This window comes from Lygodium microphyllum, chromosome 2, assembly GCF_053477565.2.
Source record: "Lygodium microphyllum isolate KBCC chromosome 2, Lygodium_microphyllum_v1.1.10, whole genome shotgun sequence".
In the NCBI taxonomy this organism is placed as follows: Eukaryota; Viridiplantae; Streptophyta; class Polypodiopsida; order Schizaeales; family Lygodiaceae; genus Lygodium; species Lygodium microphyllum.
This window is the reverse complement of record NC_141136.1, coordinates 33,930,780-33,949,620: the sequence shown is the minus strand read 5'-3', so window position 1 is coordinate 33,949,620 and position 18,841 is coordinate 33,930,780. Positions and strand designations below refer to the sequence as shown.

At 42.5% G+C, this 18,841-nt stretch overlaps 1 protein-coding gene across 5 annotated transcripts in view; it reads left to right on the top strand.

Annotated features, from left to right (window-relative positions):
• Positions 1-18,841, top strand: part of LOC148039587 (Transducin/WD40 repeat-like superfamily protein) — a 174,787-nt gene that overhangs the window by 28,017 nt on the left and 127,929 nt on the right. For 4 of the 5 annotated variants that reach the window (XR_015693007.1, XM_087692058.1, XM_087692055.1 and 1 more), the window contains 2 exons: positions 2,732-2,859; positions 4,517-4,596. Coding sequence is in view for 3 of the 5 variants with exons in the window: in XM_087692058.1 (XP_087548184.1) it covers positions 2,856-2,859; positions 4,517-4,596 (84 nt within the window). In the remaining 2 variants the exon portion in view is untranslated. Of the gene's footprint in view, positions 1-2,731; positions 2,860-4,208; positions 4,258-4,516; positions 4,597-18,841 lie in introns of all 5 variants that reach the window. The other variant, XM_087692062.1, reaches the window with a different exon arrangement.

The following is an 18,841-nucleotide window of genomic DNA, read 5'->3' as shown; positions in this document are numbered from 1 at the left end:
TGCTTTGTTCTACAACTTAGGCGGTAGTTTGGCTCCATCGCTTGTTGGCAGAGATTGGCTTTCCACAGATAGGACCACACAATTGCGCATGGATAACTAGAATGCCTTAGCTCTAGCAAAGAACCCTGTGTTTCATGCTCACATGAAGCACATTGAGGTTCAGTACCACTTTGTTCGGGAGCGGATCGTGGATTTTGAGTTAGTGGTAGTGTATTGTCCCACGGTGGACAATGCGACGGATCTCTTCACGAAGCCTCTTCCATAGGATTCTATGCTTCATCATATGAGGTTGTTGGGTCTTCAAACACTCCCAAGATGTGAGAGGGCATGTTAGCCTGCTACATTTTGTTTGTCTGTCATCTCTTGGTTGTGAGCCTTGTTAGAGTTTGATAGGGACATTGGAGCTTTGACTGTTCTAGAGTACTTAATTTGTGTGCATTTCTTTTTCAGTGAGTGTTAGGAAAGTTCACACCATGCAGGCCATAGCTTCCAGCAATCCGGAGGAGCAAGTCATTTTCAATCAGCCCAAGGTGGCCCGATTTTTTGAGGGTGGCGGCATTTTTCGCTTCTGTTGGGGCTGGTCAGCCAGTTTTGAACTAACTGGCTGCACATTTTTGACCTGCAAGCTGCTGATCAGCCAGATTTGGTGGGGTTTGGTTATATACAGCCAGCCCAGTTGTGGGACAGATCATCTTTTTTTGTCTTCTACAGGTGTTCATTCAGATTGCCACATTCTTCTCTGTCATTCGCAAGGATTGCTGGCTGTACACTCCGTCTCTGTCACAATCTCTGGTACGGGATCATTTTCTAGCCTGATCCGGTGCCCTCAATGTTGCTTTGGGCTGTGGGAAAGGACTGATCAGTCCATCATTGTATTGAGCATTCATTCCAGCTTTCTTCTCCTTTTCTCTCTGTGTTCGTGTCCTCTTCTGTTGCACACTCTCACAGAACCAAGTGATTGAGCACACGTATAGGACCATGCCAATAGGAGGAATCAATCTAGAGCATAAAGAAAACATGAACCTTAATGTGTTTGTGGAAGTGGGTGAGCTAGAATTAAGAAGAGTTGTCAATTAATGATTTGTGAGTAGGAGTGCTGGGATTTGTTCATATGATAATGCACCATGTATTGACTCACTGGAAGTAGAATGTTCATATGATAATGCACCATGTATTAACTCACTGGAAGTAGAATGTTTTAGCAAATACTTGATCTAGACTTCTCATTTTCTCTCAAAAGTAGATATTGGTATGAATTCACACCTCTGTGGTAACTTTTTAACTGTAGTACCTACAAATTAGTGGGGGAGCAATAGAGAGACAGATCGTACAAATCCAGATAGATGTAAGAACCTATCACCAAATCGGGCTATGAAGATGTATTTTCCCCTTTCTGAGAGCTCTAGATTCTCACCAACTAGTTGGTCAGAGGGTCTAGGGATGATCATGTTGAAGTGAGGGTGAGATGAAGGTGGTGAGGATTTGTGGTTGTTGAAGGTGCCAAGGATTATATAATAGGGTACCACTCCCATGGATCCAAGATTGATGGTGAAGGCTAATAGGATAGTGGTCCAAGGTCATTGCTTCAAAGAAGGCGGTTGAGACATCAAGAGTTTGTCTACATGTGCTTTTGGGAAACTTAGCACTCAATAGGTCATGTGTTGTGGGTAGCCGACTTTGATACTGTGTGCAAATATATTAGATTGTGAGATATGAATAACAACATGCTTACGAAATGAACATATGAATGGAATGAAATTCAATGAGCAAGTTGAGTATACAGAGGCATGTGATACCGGTATGCCCAAGGTGCAAAGAGCAGTCCAAAACATATTTGCAAGAAGTTTTGAGTTTTGGGGAGCTTCTACTAAACAGGGATGTGAAAGGCAAAAACGGAACGAGAATAGTCAAATGGCCAAAAAAAAAGGTTGGCCAAAATTTGGTGCCTTCAGAAATACAGTCGGCCACAGCGATAAATGTAGCCTAGCGAAGAAAGGTCCCATTCTCAAGACAGAAAAAGATCGCATCGAAGCCCATCCTCTTCTTCAAAGTCATCTGGTGCCTTTTTTGATGGACCCTCATCAAGTGACGAAGAGTTTGTTGAGATAAAAAAAGGGAAGAAGTGTGAAGAGACGCCCCATCAATACAAGCGTGGGCAGTTGTTGGCACCGGTTTTGATTGCTCACTTGAATCCTCCTCTTAGCTTTGTGTTATATACAAAAGAAGATACATTGCTAGGTTTATCAAGGAAAGTGTCTCTCTGTACTCATTCCCTTGGATCCCATTGTAGCCTCTAGAAATGTCTCATTGGATAGGCCAACTAGCTCCATCCATCCATTGTGCTAGTATGATAATGACCTACTACACTGAACTCTACTTGAACCGCTTTCGCTATTTGCAGGAGCATTGTAGCTCCTCTATCCTTTCTTTATTTTTGATTTTTCAGCAGTGTTGAAGCGTTTGCATGCAACAGTTTTCTTCCACTGCCCTTGAATTTCTTGAAGGCTTGTTTCACTAATTGCCCTCTTCCATTTCAACCAAATCCTATAAGGACTCCAAAGTGGTGCACATATCGTGCTTATAATATGTTAGGACTCAATTGTTTCACTTAACAGGTTGTAAAGCCACTTTTGTTGTTGTTGCAAGGTAGATTAATCATCTGAAAGCTTATTGTATGCTTCCAATTCTTTCTTTCAAGGTGTAATATTGCTAACTAGTGTACTTCTAGCAGATTAGTGAGCTTGGTACGGTGGCATTTAGCATAAAGTATACAAGGTGGAAACATGCATGCATGAAAGGAGGACAATAGAAAGTCTGGACCATTTCCGGATGACATGGGACACTTGGTTTGAGCCATGGGTAAAGTTAATTCTGAAATCTCTAACATATTTTTGACTCAAGCTGGCTTTATAATATCTCATTTTAGTGTTTTGCCCTATATCTTAGTAGTTAATCTAAACTGTTGCTAGATTATTTTCTTAAAACAGGACTATTTTTAATTGGGGAAGTATTAAATCTTCATTAGAGAAATGCAGATCATCTGAGTTTGTAAAGCCATTGTGTTTTCCAACTGAGGTCTATAAGTGTGTGAAGCTTTATGATCGCAAAGAGCCAAACTAGTATACATGACTATTTGTTAGACATTGAGTTTTTACCATCCTTCCATTGAAGGTTTTATATTTCACAAGTGCTTCAGCCTTCAACTCATCATGTATTATATTTCATATGTTAAAGTGGAGCATTCATCACAACATATATGGAAGTTCATGGACCATCTCAACATTCCGTTGGATATTTTGTGAAGCTTGAATCAGTGACCAAGAGATTCACTACTATTAGATATGGTGCCAAGCTCCCTATTTTTAAATATGGTCAAACTTAATTGCTCAGGTGCATCTGCCTCCCTAGGAAGTCATCAGGCTTAAACTCTCCTTTCTACCACAATATTATCTTTGTAAAAGCATCTTTTTGAAAATTAAGCCTATTGTACAAAAACTTTGTAAAGCCATGTAAGGGGTGCTTGAGTAAGTAACATGTGAACAGGGATTTGAAGCGTTTTTTCTTCACTCCTGATAGCAAAGATCTCTCTCTTGGATTAGAAGGGCCCAATGGGCTTCCAAAGTCTTTTACATCTTTGAATAAGATCTCAATAAAGGTTCTATCTTATCCATTTTTTTCAGCAACTTAGGTTTGCATCTGGTCCTGGCCCCCATACAACTTAGTATGTGTGCATCTGGTCCTGGCCATGTGAAACCATATTCCATGTAAGTGCCCTGTACAACTTGATATGCTTGACCATTGTTTATTTCTGTGACTTAATGTTTCAAGGAAATTGAAAGAAGAAACTCTTAAGGCTTAAGACGCAACTACTGAAGAATGATTACAGCCATAGAGGCATGAAAATTTTGGAAAGTTGAGGATCCAAAAAATTAAAACCAAATACACATATGCAAAAAAGAAGAAAAAACTGAAGAAATGTATTTCTTCTCAATCCAAGTCTCTTAGCCTGAACTTAGTTACAATCACCCTGAGAGTGAGGAAAACTACTACTCAGTCTCCTAGGTCATGCAAACATGTACAAAGATGCACATGCTCACATGCATATACTTACTATGTAGCAAACCAACAAATTCTTCACACTTTGGAGAGTAGGAGAGAGGGAAAATCATCCTTTCTTCATGGTTGATGAGCCCTCTTGACTTCTTCAGGATCCTGTAGTGGACAAACAGAAGTAGAAAAATACCTCGACTTCACAAGGTAAAATTTGAATAATCTGTGTCAATATGGTATAGTGAGTGAGTCAAAAATGGCCAATTATTGCAAGCTTTCTTATCTCCTTGCATAAGTTAGAACTAAAAAATTGAAGAGTGATTGTTGAGGAGTTATGGGTTATGAAGTCTTCTTCATTCTTCTTTTTGAATGCACCTGTTTTTGTCATTCTGAGGATTTCTTCTTTTGAGTATCTCAGATTATATGCTATTTGATGATGCTAAAAGTGCTCTGTTCTGGTGACCAGATCTTCCAGGGTTTTACTTTGATGCTGAGAGAAACAGATATTTTCCTGTGTCTTCCAGAAATACACAACGACAGAGACAGGTGAGGTTTAGTACTGTCTATCCCTGTCAATGTTATTTATACTTTGTTGTATAGTATACCATGGCAGTAGGAAGTGGGGATGCCAGAACCTGCAAAAGGCTGTCCTAGCAACCACAAGAGACCAATCTCTTCTTACCCTTCTAGCCAGAATAAGTTTTTGTCATCTACATCAACTCGTGGCGGACACTCTTTTCCATCTTTGCAGTGCATCAGAGCGTGGTATGGTTTTTGGCATCTCCAATGTGGTTTGGTTCAGCTCAGTGGTGCTGACATTGGCTAATCTTGGATACATGATTGATATTGATGCAGTAGGCCGGGTTCACACCATACCCTAGATTGCTCAATTTTAAACACCGGCAAGCCTCACCAGATTTCAGTAGCTTATTCCAATGACACAATTTGTTACTTTGCATTATCACACACATTTTAGCTCTCTTTGTGATTCTAATCAGTCTTACATTTTGCCTATGTTTTTTTCCCATGTTGCAAGATTTTGATTCATAGGCCAACCTTTTATTAGGAGAAAGAAATTCTTCTGTTAGTCAAAAAAGTCATTGGACTTCAAAAAGGAAAAATGGTGAGAGGGCAGCCAGATTTCTCCAATTATTTCTTTCTTTTGTGGGGTCGCTAGTGGCTTTTTTGGTGGGGGAGGGAGAAGGGTATATATGGCAAAATCCTCGGCCACATCTTCTTTGAATCTCGCTCAAGTTTCTTATAGTAGCCTTTGAAGGAGTGAATGATATCAAGCCAAATATCTAAGAGGCTCTTTGCCAGAGGAGTTTTTGATGCTCAATCACCTATTTGCATCTAACATTTAGGATGTGTTCCAGACTACTATGCCATAGATGATGAATTATCTCTAGCTTGTTTGCTGTGAAAAATATGGAATGGTTGCAAAGGCCATATGGAAAATGTTGAGTGATTGTAAGGGCATGTGAAAAATATGGATTGGCTGTAAGGGCCATGGAGTCTTTAAGAGTGTTGGAAGGCCACATGGCAAGCACAAGAGGCAGAGTTTACTAGAGGCAAAAGTTGGCCTATGAGTCAGATCAATAGACAACAGCAATCTATCTCCAGCATCATGTAAAAACTGAAGAGAAACTAAGTCTAGTCAACTGCATCCTTGAAGCTACAATCATGATGGGTAATGAGTAATCTCTCGTTAGCTCCATCCAGTGGGTATGATGGGTTGTATGTATCATTAATTGGGCAAGGAGTAGAAGGGCTTCCCATATCTACTACACCTTGCTAGAGTCTCTGCTACCTCTCCACTCTTCTTCAATGTGTTGCAAAGATCTGATCAATCTATGCGTTACAGGGTATGCACTAGTGTGTGTCCACATGGTCTAGGTCTCCTGGCTGCCCTGATATTTGAGGCTGTCTGTACTGTGAGTTCCTATTGTGAAGTGGATGATATATGAGGGAGCATGGCGAGCTCATAGGCCTGAAGAAGCCGATGATCTTGGTTGAGAGCTATGGCCCTGCACATGGAATAGCCTCTCTCAGCGTCTTTATAGCTCCATGAGGAAAAAATCAAGGCATTGCTGATCAGGTTTATTCAATCACTCGTCTAAGTAGGCCAAAACCCTCTCTAAACAACCAATGATATTTCCCTCTGGAGTCTGATCTCATAGTATACTGGACATGTTTAGATGTAATGCTCCTTTGACTCTTGCTTCCTGACAAAGCTCTCATTGGCGGGAGGGGGGCGGGGGTAGAGGGAGACACACACACGCACGCACGCACGCACACACACACACACACACACACACACACACGTGTGCTTGTGTGTCTGCATGCACACGTGTACCCATGCACTCACCCACCACTCACATGTGCATGTGTGCAGGAATTTATGTGAGCAACTGTGGAACGAGCATTAAGAGATACCTAGTATGAGAGGTGCCTCAATGTAGTTAGTTGGACCAAAGCTCCAAGCCTAAACTTGATCAGGCCTAGATGACCTGTGAAACACATGGACGACTAATGAAATAGTCCTCAAGCCCAAAAGACTCTTGGGCACTTCAATCTCTGCCCAACTTTGGGGCGCCTCACAATTGGACATGCCTAGGAGTCCCTACTTTGAACATCCCCTCACAGGTCCATGGTGTCAATCCATGAAACCAAAGACAGATTTTGGAGTTCATGCCTCCACAGTACTGTACTAAGTTGAGCTACTATCTTGGTGAAGAATAAAGCCTAAGGTCAGTGGTCTTGTGCCTTGGAGCTCTAATTGACCAACCTTATTGGATGTCCTGCAACCGGAGGGTTCAAGTTCCTAGATCTCAGCCTCCAATGTCCTCTTGATTCTCCATCCTAGTGATTTTCATCCTAATGACTTAGACTCAGCATGGTGGAGTCACATGGTAGGTGCATCTAGACAATATTGTAATGGTGGCAGTGCATCTATCTAGAGCCCATGGTGCCTCAACCATGCTCTAGGCTGTGTAAATCAGCATCTTGTGTCTCCTCTTGCAGCAAGCTGCTGAGGAGCTTAGTGCCAATAAGGGTACCTATTGTGAGTCAATCTCTTGTAGTCTATGGATGTACATGACTCTTGGAAGAGAGCCTTACTACCATGGGGCAATAACTAGCTTTGCTCATATGATCTAATGTGGTACTGATGATTTGCTGAAACCAACCTTCCTCCTCGGAGAGGGTAATAATGATGTGATTAATCAACAATTATTGCAAGCATAACATTCACATAAATTGAAAAATGTTCACTCTAGTAAATTTAATCTTGGACAATGGATAGCCTGTTGATCCCAAATTGGTGTCTCCTTCAGTATTCTTTATCTTTTATTGTAAATGGATAGAGTAAAACTGAGATTCACCAATCTCTTCTGCTAATCCAAATGCCTCTTGCTGTTAAAATTAACCAGCAAGCCTTCAAACCAATTTGCCCCTTGGTTTGCTCGGGGATTGGCCTTCACTTTGCTCCTTGAAAGACAAATTAAGCCCTAAATCTAATATGGGCTGGCAAATCGGATGCTGTATGTGTACGTAGTGAGCGTCGGAAGGTCCCCAAGAATAAAGAACTCTACTTTTTGCTCAAAAACCAAGAGAGAAATTTGCATGACATGAAGCAAGAAGACTAATTGGGACAATCTCTCCCCATGCCTTGTGTGAGCGCTCCACAAAGCATGTATTTAATATATTATTCATCTCCAAGCTAAAAAATAGCCCAAATTTACAATTAGCATGCTTTAGCTTTTATGTTTGCTTTTGTCTAAATAAAAAATAAAGCGGTTGGGCGCCCAAAGAGTTGGGCTGTGCCAGATACAATGTCCAATAACAAATATTTAAATTGTGTGCCCATGCGCATATAAAATAATAAATATATGTCAAGCGCTTTAATAAATAAGCGCGCCAAAAAAAATATTGGCGCCACGCCTAAGATGCGCGTCCATAAAAAATGATAAATTTTTCTAAATAACTTGAATACACGCTATCGCCTAGTGCTCCCTAGCGTCACTGCCATCTGCTCTACACATCAACTGAAGCATTCACAATTGTTAGAAATTAATAAAATTAAATCGACAAAAGTGAATACCTAGCAGTCTTTAGCCAGAAAATAAATAAATAGGTTAGAACTCAGTCCTAAGCTTAAATTTATTATGAGTGTGCACTCTAAACTCATAAACGTCCATTAATTTAAATATGTATTTTGTGAAATCACCCGCTATGGAATCACCCACTTGCACATTAAATTAATGACGCGTTCGAAAAGGACAGGCGTCCCCATCGACTTTTCGCACAAAGAATCCACCTTGTGTACGAGCTCCGGCAATAAATATAATTTTACGAAATCCACCACAAAATCTCACGGAATTCACCGTAGAATATGTCTCCTGGCATCATACCCCCGGTGTGGGATAGCAATTTACCTCAATTGCTATTAGCTCAATGTGGAGCAAGCAGTGAGGGGTAAGCACTTAGGTCACGAGCGTGCATTCATTGGGCCTCTTCAACAGGATGATTTTTAAATTTCACCAAATATTTAGAATATCGATGGCCGGTTCTAGTGGTCATAAAGTCAGTATCTAGAATAGTCTCAGGTTCAAGGATTTCAGTTTCTTCTTCTAACAAAGAGGGATTTTTATAAACGGGATGGACACGTAATTCGCCTTCAAAAGGTCGTAACAAACTAATATGAAAAGTGTTGTGGTCTTTCCAGTGTTGGGGTAGTTTTAGTTTAAAGGCATTATCATTGATTTTGTGAATGATTTTGAAAGGTCCATAAAATCTAGGAGCTAACTTTACAACAGGGTGTTTCTCGGCACTTTGTAGTATTTGCTTTTCAATTCGTAACCAGATATAATTATCAATTGTAAAAGTCATAGCTTTTCTTTTCTTGTTTGCTTGTTTAGTATATGATTGCTGGGCTTTCGCAATCATATCTTTAACTTCATCGAAAATAGTAGCATGCATGTGGGCAATATTGTCAGTAGCTTTAACTTTGTTTGACAATGAAGTAAGAGGTGTAGGCAATCTATATCCATAAATGATTTCAAAAGGTGCTTTTCGTGTAGCTGTATGGGGTGTGTTATTGTATGCAAACTGAAGTAAATGCAAGTGTGTATCCCAGGTTTGTGGTTTTGAAATTGTGTATGCACATAAAATTGTGAGAGTGCGCAACGGAAGAAGAACACGAACACAGAGGAGGAGAGAGAGACAGCAGAAAATGAAGGAAGAAAATTTGCACTGACTGAAATGAATGCTGAATACACTGAAATGGACTGATCAGTCCCTGCACGCAGCCCACAGCGTCAGTGAGGGCACCAGATCAGGCTGATGATGATGGCAGCACCACCACGGGGGAGAAGGATTGTCGGAATCTGCAAGAAGACAAGTGATCAAGTGGGGAGGAGGGCTGCCAATAAATAGGCAACGGACAAACCCTAACCCTAACCCTAAAATGGGCGCAAATCCTAAAATGGGCGCAAACCCTAAAAGTGCCCTAAAATGGGCGCCCCACAACAGTGACCAAAAAGTGGCTGGGCAGCTAGTGGCTGCCCACTAAAAGAGGCCAAAAAGAAATACACAACCTAAGACAGCCAATCGAGAGTGACTAGCCTCCCCCATCATAACACATGACAGACATGTCAGAGCTCCTAATGTCCTCGTCTGACTCAGACTGAGGCTCACAAGTAGGAGATGACAAGGCATGACAAACATGACTGCTAACACCCCCTCTCAGATCCTGGATGTGGCTGAAGGCCGAAGAAGAAATGGATCCTAGGATGGCAAGAGGAATGCCAATGTCGATGAAGTCCGTCGAAGTAGACTGCCGCTGAAGGAGCTCCTCACGATCCTGGGAATCCCCCTCTAAAACACTAGGGGCCAGGGAATCCACAGCCGGATCACCGAGATCGTCCCCCTCTGAAAGGGATGGGGGGTACGAGGGAACCACCGGAGGAGAAGATGGGGGATGGGAAGGAACCTGTGGAATAGAAGGTGCACAAGCGGGAACGGGTGCAGCAATAGACTGCCACGGAGGACCCTGCATCAAAGAAGGGGAATGGAGCCTGTAAAGCCCGCTCTCCTGCCAACCTGTAGATAAGACAGCTCCTGTAAAAGAATCCTCAATAACAACGGCATGCTCGGTGAAGATCACTCGTGTGCCAAGCCTCGTAAGGCCAGAAACTGAGAGGAGGGGAAGGCCCAAATCCGGAACACGTAGGGCCTGTGAAAAGGAGCTCGAAGGTCGATTGGTAAACAAAGGCAATGTGCCAACACCACTAATAGGCACCGATAAAATATCACCAACAGTGACTGAACCCTCTGATGGACGGAGATCCTGTAACAAATCACCTCAGGGAGTCATATGACTCGAAGCACCACTGTCCACTAACCAAGGCTGCGCAGAAGACACTGCAGCCACGGAAGAAGGATCCTCCTCCAAAGCATGGATATGAAGGAACACTGACTCATGGGTAACAGCTGGTGTAGAGGTAGAAGAAGGCTCCGATGTAGATCCACCCTTCGCTCCCGGACGAAGGTGAGGGTACTTCTTCCAACATTTCTCCTCGGGATGTGTCCCTTTCCCACAGTGTGGGCACTTCGGTCTCTCTGAATCTGAGTCAGAGCCTGAAGAACTGTCCTTCTTCTTAGCCTTTGACTTCGTCTTCTTCTTCTTCTTCTGTCCTCCCGAACGTGCAACAAAGGCTCTAGTGGAGTCGGATCCACTAGCACTGACCTCTCTGAGTCGCTCGTCATGCTCCAAGACAAGCAGGGATAGCTCCTCCCATAGAAGCTTCTCACGGGTCCTTGATGTAAGAAGGCTGGTGTAGAAGACATCGAACCGAGGCGATGGCAGCTGAGTCAAAAGAATCATAGCCATGTCTTCAGAAGATACCGTTCGACCGAGGGATGCAAGCTCATCCCTCATATCCTGTAATCTGTTGATGTGGTCCTTCATGGAAGGACTATCATCAATAGCGAGCATCCGCAACTTCTTTTCGAGAGATATCCGGTGGGCAAACATCTTCTGCTGATAGAGAGACACTAGCTTCTGCCACACGTCCGTTGCGGTCTTCAACCTGTGAATATGAACAAGGATAGAATCCTGCAAACTCAGAAAGAGGAAAGATCGGGCTCTAGAATTGAGCCGATCCCATAAGGCTGCGCGATCCATAGATGTCCCATCTGCGGGATCCACCATAGGCCGGGGAATAGGAACAGAAACAAGCTCCCAAAGATCGAAGGAGTCCAAGATACACTCCACCTTGCAGGACCATAGGGAAAAGTTGGAGCCATCCAACCGGTCCTCTTTGGGCAGCTGAGGAAGTACAGGTACCTGTACAGGGGGTACCAAAGCTGCATCTTCGGCCCACTGGAAGGGGATCGCCGAGATATATGAATAGAAGGGGGACGGGAACGAGGAATAGACTCCGTATGACGATCCTCGCGATAGAAATCACGCCTCCGTTCAAATGAATGTCGAGACAAAAGCTCATCATCCGAGTCATCAAAACCTGTAGACTGATGATAAGACATCTTCTAAATCTGCAAAACACCAAAGAAAACTATGCCAATGCCGAAGAATGACCACCAGAAGGTTCACCAACCACCAGAAGAACTACCAAACTCTAGGAAATCAGGTCGCCTATCACCAGGGGGTGAAAACGCAGCTGTATAGGGCACAAAATCCGGAGGGAAAGTTGCCAGGCACCAAAACGCAGCCAAGAAGAGAAGCGCCAGCTGGAGATGAGCCACCAGGAGGGAAAACGACCACCTTGGATGCAAAACGCAGCCTGTACTGGAGTCGCCCAGCTGAAGAGAAGGCCGCCCAGCTGAAAACGCAAGTAGACAGGGGCTGGTTGATGACGTGGCAGCCTCTGGAAGGGGCTGAGGCAGCAAACGCAAATGTATAGACCACCGGGAGGGGCCGCCTGGCTGTTGGAGAGAAGGGGGGCAGCAACAGATGATAGGTGTGGTGTCTCTCCAGTCGATGAAGACCTCCGTGCTCTCAGTTTGGCGATGATACCATGTGAGAGTGCGCAACGGAAGAAGAACACGAACACAGAGGAGGAGAGAGAGACAGCAGAAAATGAAGGAAGAAAATCTGCACTGACTGAAATGAATGCTGAATACACTGAAATGGACTGATCAGTCCCTGCACGCAGCCCACAGCGTCAGTGAGGGCACCAGATCAGGCTGATGATGATGGCAGCACCACCACGGGGGAGAAGGAGTGTCGGAATCTGCAAGAAGACAAGTGATTAAGTGGGGAGGGGGGCTGCCAATAAATAGGCAACGGACAAACCCTAACCCTAACCCTAAAATGGGCGCAAACCCTAAAATGGGCGCAAACCCTAAAACCCTAAAATGGGCGCCCCACAACAGTGACCAAAAAGTGGCCGGGCAGCCAGTGGCTGCCCACTAAAAGAGGCCAAAAAGAAATACACAACCTAAGACAGGCAATCGAGAGTGACTAGCCTCCCCCATCATAACACATGACAGACATGTGAGAGCTCCTAATGTCCTCGTCTGACTCAGACTCACAGGCAGGAGATGACAAGGCATGACAAACATGACTGCTAACAAAAATATCTAAGATTGTACTGTTTGTAGCTTCTGTTTGTTCATTTGTTTCAGGATGAAATACAGATGAAAAATTAATTTTTGTTCCTAAGTTAGCAAACAAAGTAGTTTAAAAATTATTGCAGAATCTAAAATCTCGATCAGAAATAATAACTTTTGGTAAACCATGGTTAGTGAAAACAATTTTCAGAAACAATTGAGCAGCTTGAGATGCAGTTAATGTTTTCTTGCATGGAATGAAATATGTCTGTTTGCTAAATCGATCTACAATAGTCCATATCATATCGTGATTAGCTTGAGTGTTAGGCAGACCAATAATAAAATCCATTGAAATATGCTCCCTGTTAGCAGATATTAGTCAGCTCATGGTGTGAGTCTGTGTGCAGAGGCTGGGCATTTTATGTAGCATTTTATGCAGTATTTTATGGCACATTTTTGTGGCCATTTATGATGTATTTTTAGCATTTTGTTGCTGGCCGACCTGCATTTTATGCTCCCCACTTTTGTGGCTATTTATTGGGCTCCTCCTCCACAGTCTTCGGTACTTCAGCCATCAGTGGAGATCCTTCTGGGAGAGAGGAGCCGGTGCTGAGGAGCCCACGCAGCCAGTGACTCACCGTTGTATGCTGCTGTCTCGTGTGCGATATGGATTCCATTTCCCGAGCATACATCTGAGTTCTCATCTGTCTACTGTGTTCATTCTTTCTTTCTTCTGTCTTGTGTTTCAGCATTTATTTCAGCATATTCTTTACGCTTCCATTGCTGCACCACTTCTGACATGGTATCAGAGCTCCGGCTGCAACCTCTTTGTGCTGTGTTTTCTTGCTGATTTCAGGATTTACACCCTTCTTGCTGATCAGCCAGCTGTCCTTCCTGCTGGCGACTTCTGATTTGCTGCTGGCGACAGTGTTTCAGCATTTGCGTTTTGCGTTTTTCTGGACAGATTTGCGTTTACTGCTGTTCCACTCTTTGCTGCCCGTGTTTCCTTCATCAACCTGCTGGCAACAGTCTTTAGACCCTGTTTCTTCAGTTTGCAGCCTGTGTTTTGCTGTTTACAGCATTATTTTTGCCTGTTTTTCTGATTATTCAGGCCGTTTTTGCTGTTTTTGGCAGTTTTTGACTGATTTTTTCACTTTGTGCAGCAGCTTTTGGCTTATTTTGGTCAGCCTTTGGGTTATATTGCATGTGAACTCACTATTTTTGGTGTTTTTGGTTGCGTTTTGGCTGTGCTCACTCTCCAAACGACCTTCTTTTCTTCTACTTCTCTTTTCTACCTCCTCCAGATGGCCCCTCCGTGCACCTCAAGTGAAGATAAGTTACATGGACCTGATTATCTCACATGGAGTGCTGTCATGAAAGCTTGGTTTGTGCAGAAGCGGCTATGGTACATCGTCTGTGGAGCTCTTGCTCGACCTCTCCGTCCTTTTCCTCTTCCTGAAGACTTTGATGAGGACAACCATGAGGAAGCGGTGCTCACATGGGACTCGGACGATGCCCGTGCTTACTCGGCGTTGCTTCGGTGTATTTCTAAAGCGGTCTTACCGGCGGTTACCTCCTGTAGGACATCTCCTGAAGTATGGCAGAAGTTGCAGCAGATGTACGAGGCACCTTCCACCATGCGGGCCGTCACACTTTATGGCCAGCTCCAGCAGATGAAGTTTGAGCCGAAAGATACTATTCAGTCTTTTCTTCTTCGTGTTACGCAGGTACAGGACCAGCTTCGGCACATGCAATCTGCTCTTCCCGAGGTGCATCTTGTCGGGACGGTCCTCTACAAGCTCCCCCCGGAGTTTGATGGAGTGGCCAATGCTTTGCGGGCGCAGACATCATCGACTCCTGTCAGTTTTACACATATGACCTCGATGCTTCTTGAGCATGAGGCATCCTTGAGATTACAGGGGCGGCTTCCGGCACATTATGGAGGTGAGGCTTATGTAGCTTCAGAGAGGGGTGACGGGAAGAAGAAGTCGAAGGCCCAGTGTTACCACTGTGGCAAGAAGGGACATTTGCGGAAGGACTGCAAGAAGTTAGCGGCTTCCAGGAAGAAGGAGCAGAAGACGAAGCGGGATGCTGACTCTACCGATGAGTCCTCTCCTTCATCAGACTCCGACTCCGATCCTCCGACCAAGGAGAAGTCCAAGGCGCGGAAGGGATTCTCTTCTTCGGATCGCGGGAAGGGCTTGGTGGCCCCTTCCTCGGCTGCTTTCTAGTGGTGGTGATGAGGTCATCCCTCACGACTCTCTTGTGCCAGAGAGGGAGTGTGAGCGGGTGTTGGTGGGGCTGCAGTGCCTCATCTATATAGTGATACAGGTGCACAGGATCCAGAGAGGGATGTCCCTGACGCATCGACGGTATCTGGCAGTGAAATCCTAGAGACTGGAGTTGATTTCTGGGTTCATGATGAGCTGTTCTTCTTGACAGAGAGCGAGAGGCTTTCGTCTGGAGCTCACATGAGGGGACACTTTGGTGGTTTGGCCAAAGGCGGGGAATCCATGGTCACATGTTCAGAGACATGTTTGGCAGATTGGCTTTGTATGTCCTGAGTGACATAGGTGACATTACACAGAGAGCTGCTATGATTCTTCTCTATTTTCAGGTGTTGTTGGTACGATCCACATCGACATTAGATACTCTCCGAGGCATCTTGGTGGTGGGCTGGCCACTCACCGCTTGGACATCCATGGTCCTTCTGGTGTTTATTTGTTGTGTAGTTTATGATTCTCCATCATTGTACTATTTCATTGTATCCGATCACACATGATCTGAGAGAGGGTGTTAGCAGATATTAGTCAGCTCATGGTGTGAGTCTGTGTGCAGAGGCTGGGCATTTTATGTAGCATTTTATGCAGTATTTTATGGCACATTTTTGTGGCCATTTATGATGTATTTTTAGCATTTGTTGCTGGCCGACCAGCATTAAATGCTGGCCGACCTGCATTTTATGCTCCCCACTTTTGTGGCTATTTATTGGGCTCCTCTTCCACAGTCTTCGGTACTTCAGCCATCAGTGGAGATCCTTCTGGGAGAGAGGAGCCGGTGCTGAGGAGCCCACGCAGCAAGTGACTCACCGTTGTATGCTGCTGTCTCGTGTGCGATATGGATTCCATTTCCCGAGCATACATCTGAGTTCTCATCTGTCTACTGTGTTCATTCTTTCTTTCTTCTGTCTTGTGTTTCAGCATTTATTTCAGCATATTCTTTACGCTTCCATTGCTGCACCACTTCTGACACTCCCATGGTCTTTTTGGGATTGATAAAGGCATTAACAAACCATACTGCTTACCATGGTGTCGCTTAATTCTTTGACAAATTAAACACTCAGATACAAAGTTAGAAACATCAGATTCCATCTGTGGCCAATAAAAATCTTCAATCAAAGTACGTAAAGTAGAAATAATACCTCTATGGCCTTGATATGGAAGGCAATGAATTTCGTGCAACACAAAGGATCTAAATAGAACAGTTACACATAACCTTTTCTCATAAAACATAAATCCATCAGCGTAAGACAATGAATCAATTGGAATTCAGTTATTGGTAATTAATTTATTTCAAGAAGCTCGAAAACTAGAGTCTTGGCCATAGGTATCTTTCATAGGAAGAAGAGAATCAAAAGATATCACAGAGATATTATGAATAGTGGGTATTCTATTTAAGGCATTGGCAATAACATGTTCTTTTCCGGGTTGATATTGTATAAGTGGATGAAAACTTTGAATAAAAGCAGCCCATTTAATGTGTTGGTCAAATATTTGTGATCGACTAAGGAGATGTTTAATACTTTGTTGGTCAGTTTTGATTATGAATTCAGATCCCATTAAATAGTGTTTCCATTGACGTAGAGTTTGTACTATAGCTAGTAATTCCTTATCATAAGTAGAGTACTTGAGTTCAGAGGGTTTAAACTTACAGCTGGAGTAAGCTATGGGATGAGAGTCTTACATAAGGACAGCTTTTAATCCAGATCTACTAGCATTAGTGACTACTAGGAAAAATGGTCTAGTAAAATTAGGAAGTTGTAATACAGGAGCACGAGTTAAAGCATGTTTCAGTAAATTAAAGGACTTTTGCTGATTGTCGGATCAATGATACACAATACCTTTCTTTAATAACTTTGTCAAAGGTAATGCAAGCAATAAAAAATTTCTCACAAATTTTCTGTAAAAGCTAGCAAAACCTAATTCATGCACATTTTTAGATATCAGCCAATTCAAAATTGCTTCTATCTTTTTAGGATCAACTTTAATACCTTCAGATGAAACAATATGTTCTAAGTATTCAATTTGTGTTTGGAAAAATTCACTCTTTTCAGGATTAGCATATAATTGATTCTCTTTCAGTAATTTGAAAACCAAAGATAAATGCTCATAATGTTCATTTTCATTCTTGCTAAAAACCAATATGTCATCAAAGAAAACAATGACACAATGTTGATGCTCTAAAAAGATGCGATTCATCATACGACTGAATGTAGCTGGTGCATCAGTTAATCTGAAGGGCATAACTAGGAATTCATAATGTCCAAATTGAGTTCTAAATGCAGTTTTGAAAATGTCAGATGGGTCCAGTCGTACTTAATGATATCCAGATTTAAGATCTATTTTGCTAAATATTGCAGCCCCTTTTAGTTTATCCATAAGATCATTTACCCTAGGAATGGGATATCTATTTTTGACAGTGATTTTATTTAGGGTACGATAATCAATGCACATTCTATAAGTATTGTTTTTCTTTTTAACTAATAGAACAGGTGCAGCAAATGGAGAACTATTGGGTCTAATGAGTCCTTGGGTTAATAATTCTTCAACTTGAGTTAGAATTTCTTTCTATTCAATTTGATTATGTCTATAAGGTGCTTTACATGGTGGTTGAGAACCTGGAATTAGGTCTATTTTATGATCTTCAGGACGTGTGGGTGGTAAATCAGGTGGTAAGTCAGTAGTAAAACAGTCTTTAAATTGTGAAAGAGATTGTATGTGCCTAGGATGCATCTTTTTTTCCTTAACTTCAATTTCATTTACCCAGATTAAATAAGATTTGCTACCTTTTCTTAATGCTCGTTTAGCCTATGTATGACTAAGCAATGGAAAATTATCAAAAGTGTATATACTATGCAATGTGATTGGTTTTCTATGAGAATGAATCTTCATTGAATGCGTAGAATAATCTATATCGAGATTATACTGATGACGCAAAGGCATGCCTAGAATAATGTCACTAGATTGCAAAGGCATAACTAGAAAATTCCTACGTTCAACATAATCACCAATTTTAATTTCTAAGTCATGTACTTGTTGTGTTCCATTGTATCTAGTGTCTAAGAATGCAACCTTGATGCGATAATGAGTAGAAACAGTATGTAATTTCAATTCTTTGACCAAATTTATAGAAATAAAGTCGTGTGTACTCCCATCATAATGTAAAATAGTCTTTTCTTTACCATGCACAAAACATTTCATCGTTAATAAAGAATGGGGATTTGGTATACTTGGTAAAGTATTTGAAGTAGTACCGTTATCGTCATCGTCTTCCGTGAAATTTGACATTTCTTCATGGTCTTCATATTCAGTCGCTCCCAAATAGTTGATATGAACAGTTGGCTTTTTGGATTGACAATTCGCCGCTAGATGTCCTGGTTGATGGCATTTGCAGCAGACTATGGATTTGGCTTTAGACACATTATTGGTAATAGTGGAAAGTTTAGGAATGTTGGAATTTGATTGAAAAGATGGCTTAGGATTTGGATTTGTGTTTGATGGTAAAGCGGGTCGTGTTTAAGATTTACGGAATGAAGATGGAAGAAAACGGTTTTGATTGAATCTTCGAAAATTAGAATTAAATTGTTTTGTACCGAAGTTACCATTGTTTGAAAATTGTTGTGGTCGCTTCTCTCGTCCGCGAATCTTGTCTTCAGCATCATGGGCCAAGGAAATCGCATCTTTGAGAGTCGTTGGCTTAAACATATTCACTTCCGCATAGAAGTGACCAAGTAATCCAGACATAAAATTTCGCTTATGAATTGCCTCAGGTACATCTTTGAGCATTCGTAGTTATGATGAAGTATTCCAAAAACGCTCAGTATATTGGAAAATAGGCTCGCGATCTCTTTGTTGGAGAAGATTCCACTGTTTGATTGCTTTTTCGCGGAATTGGGGTGGAAGAAAATTCTGCAAAAATTTCTTTTGGAAAGTCTCCT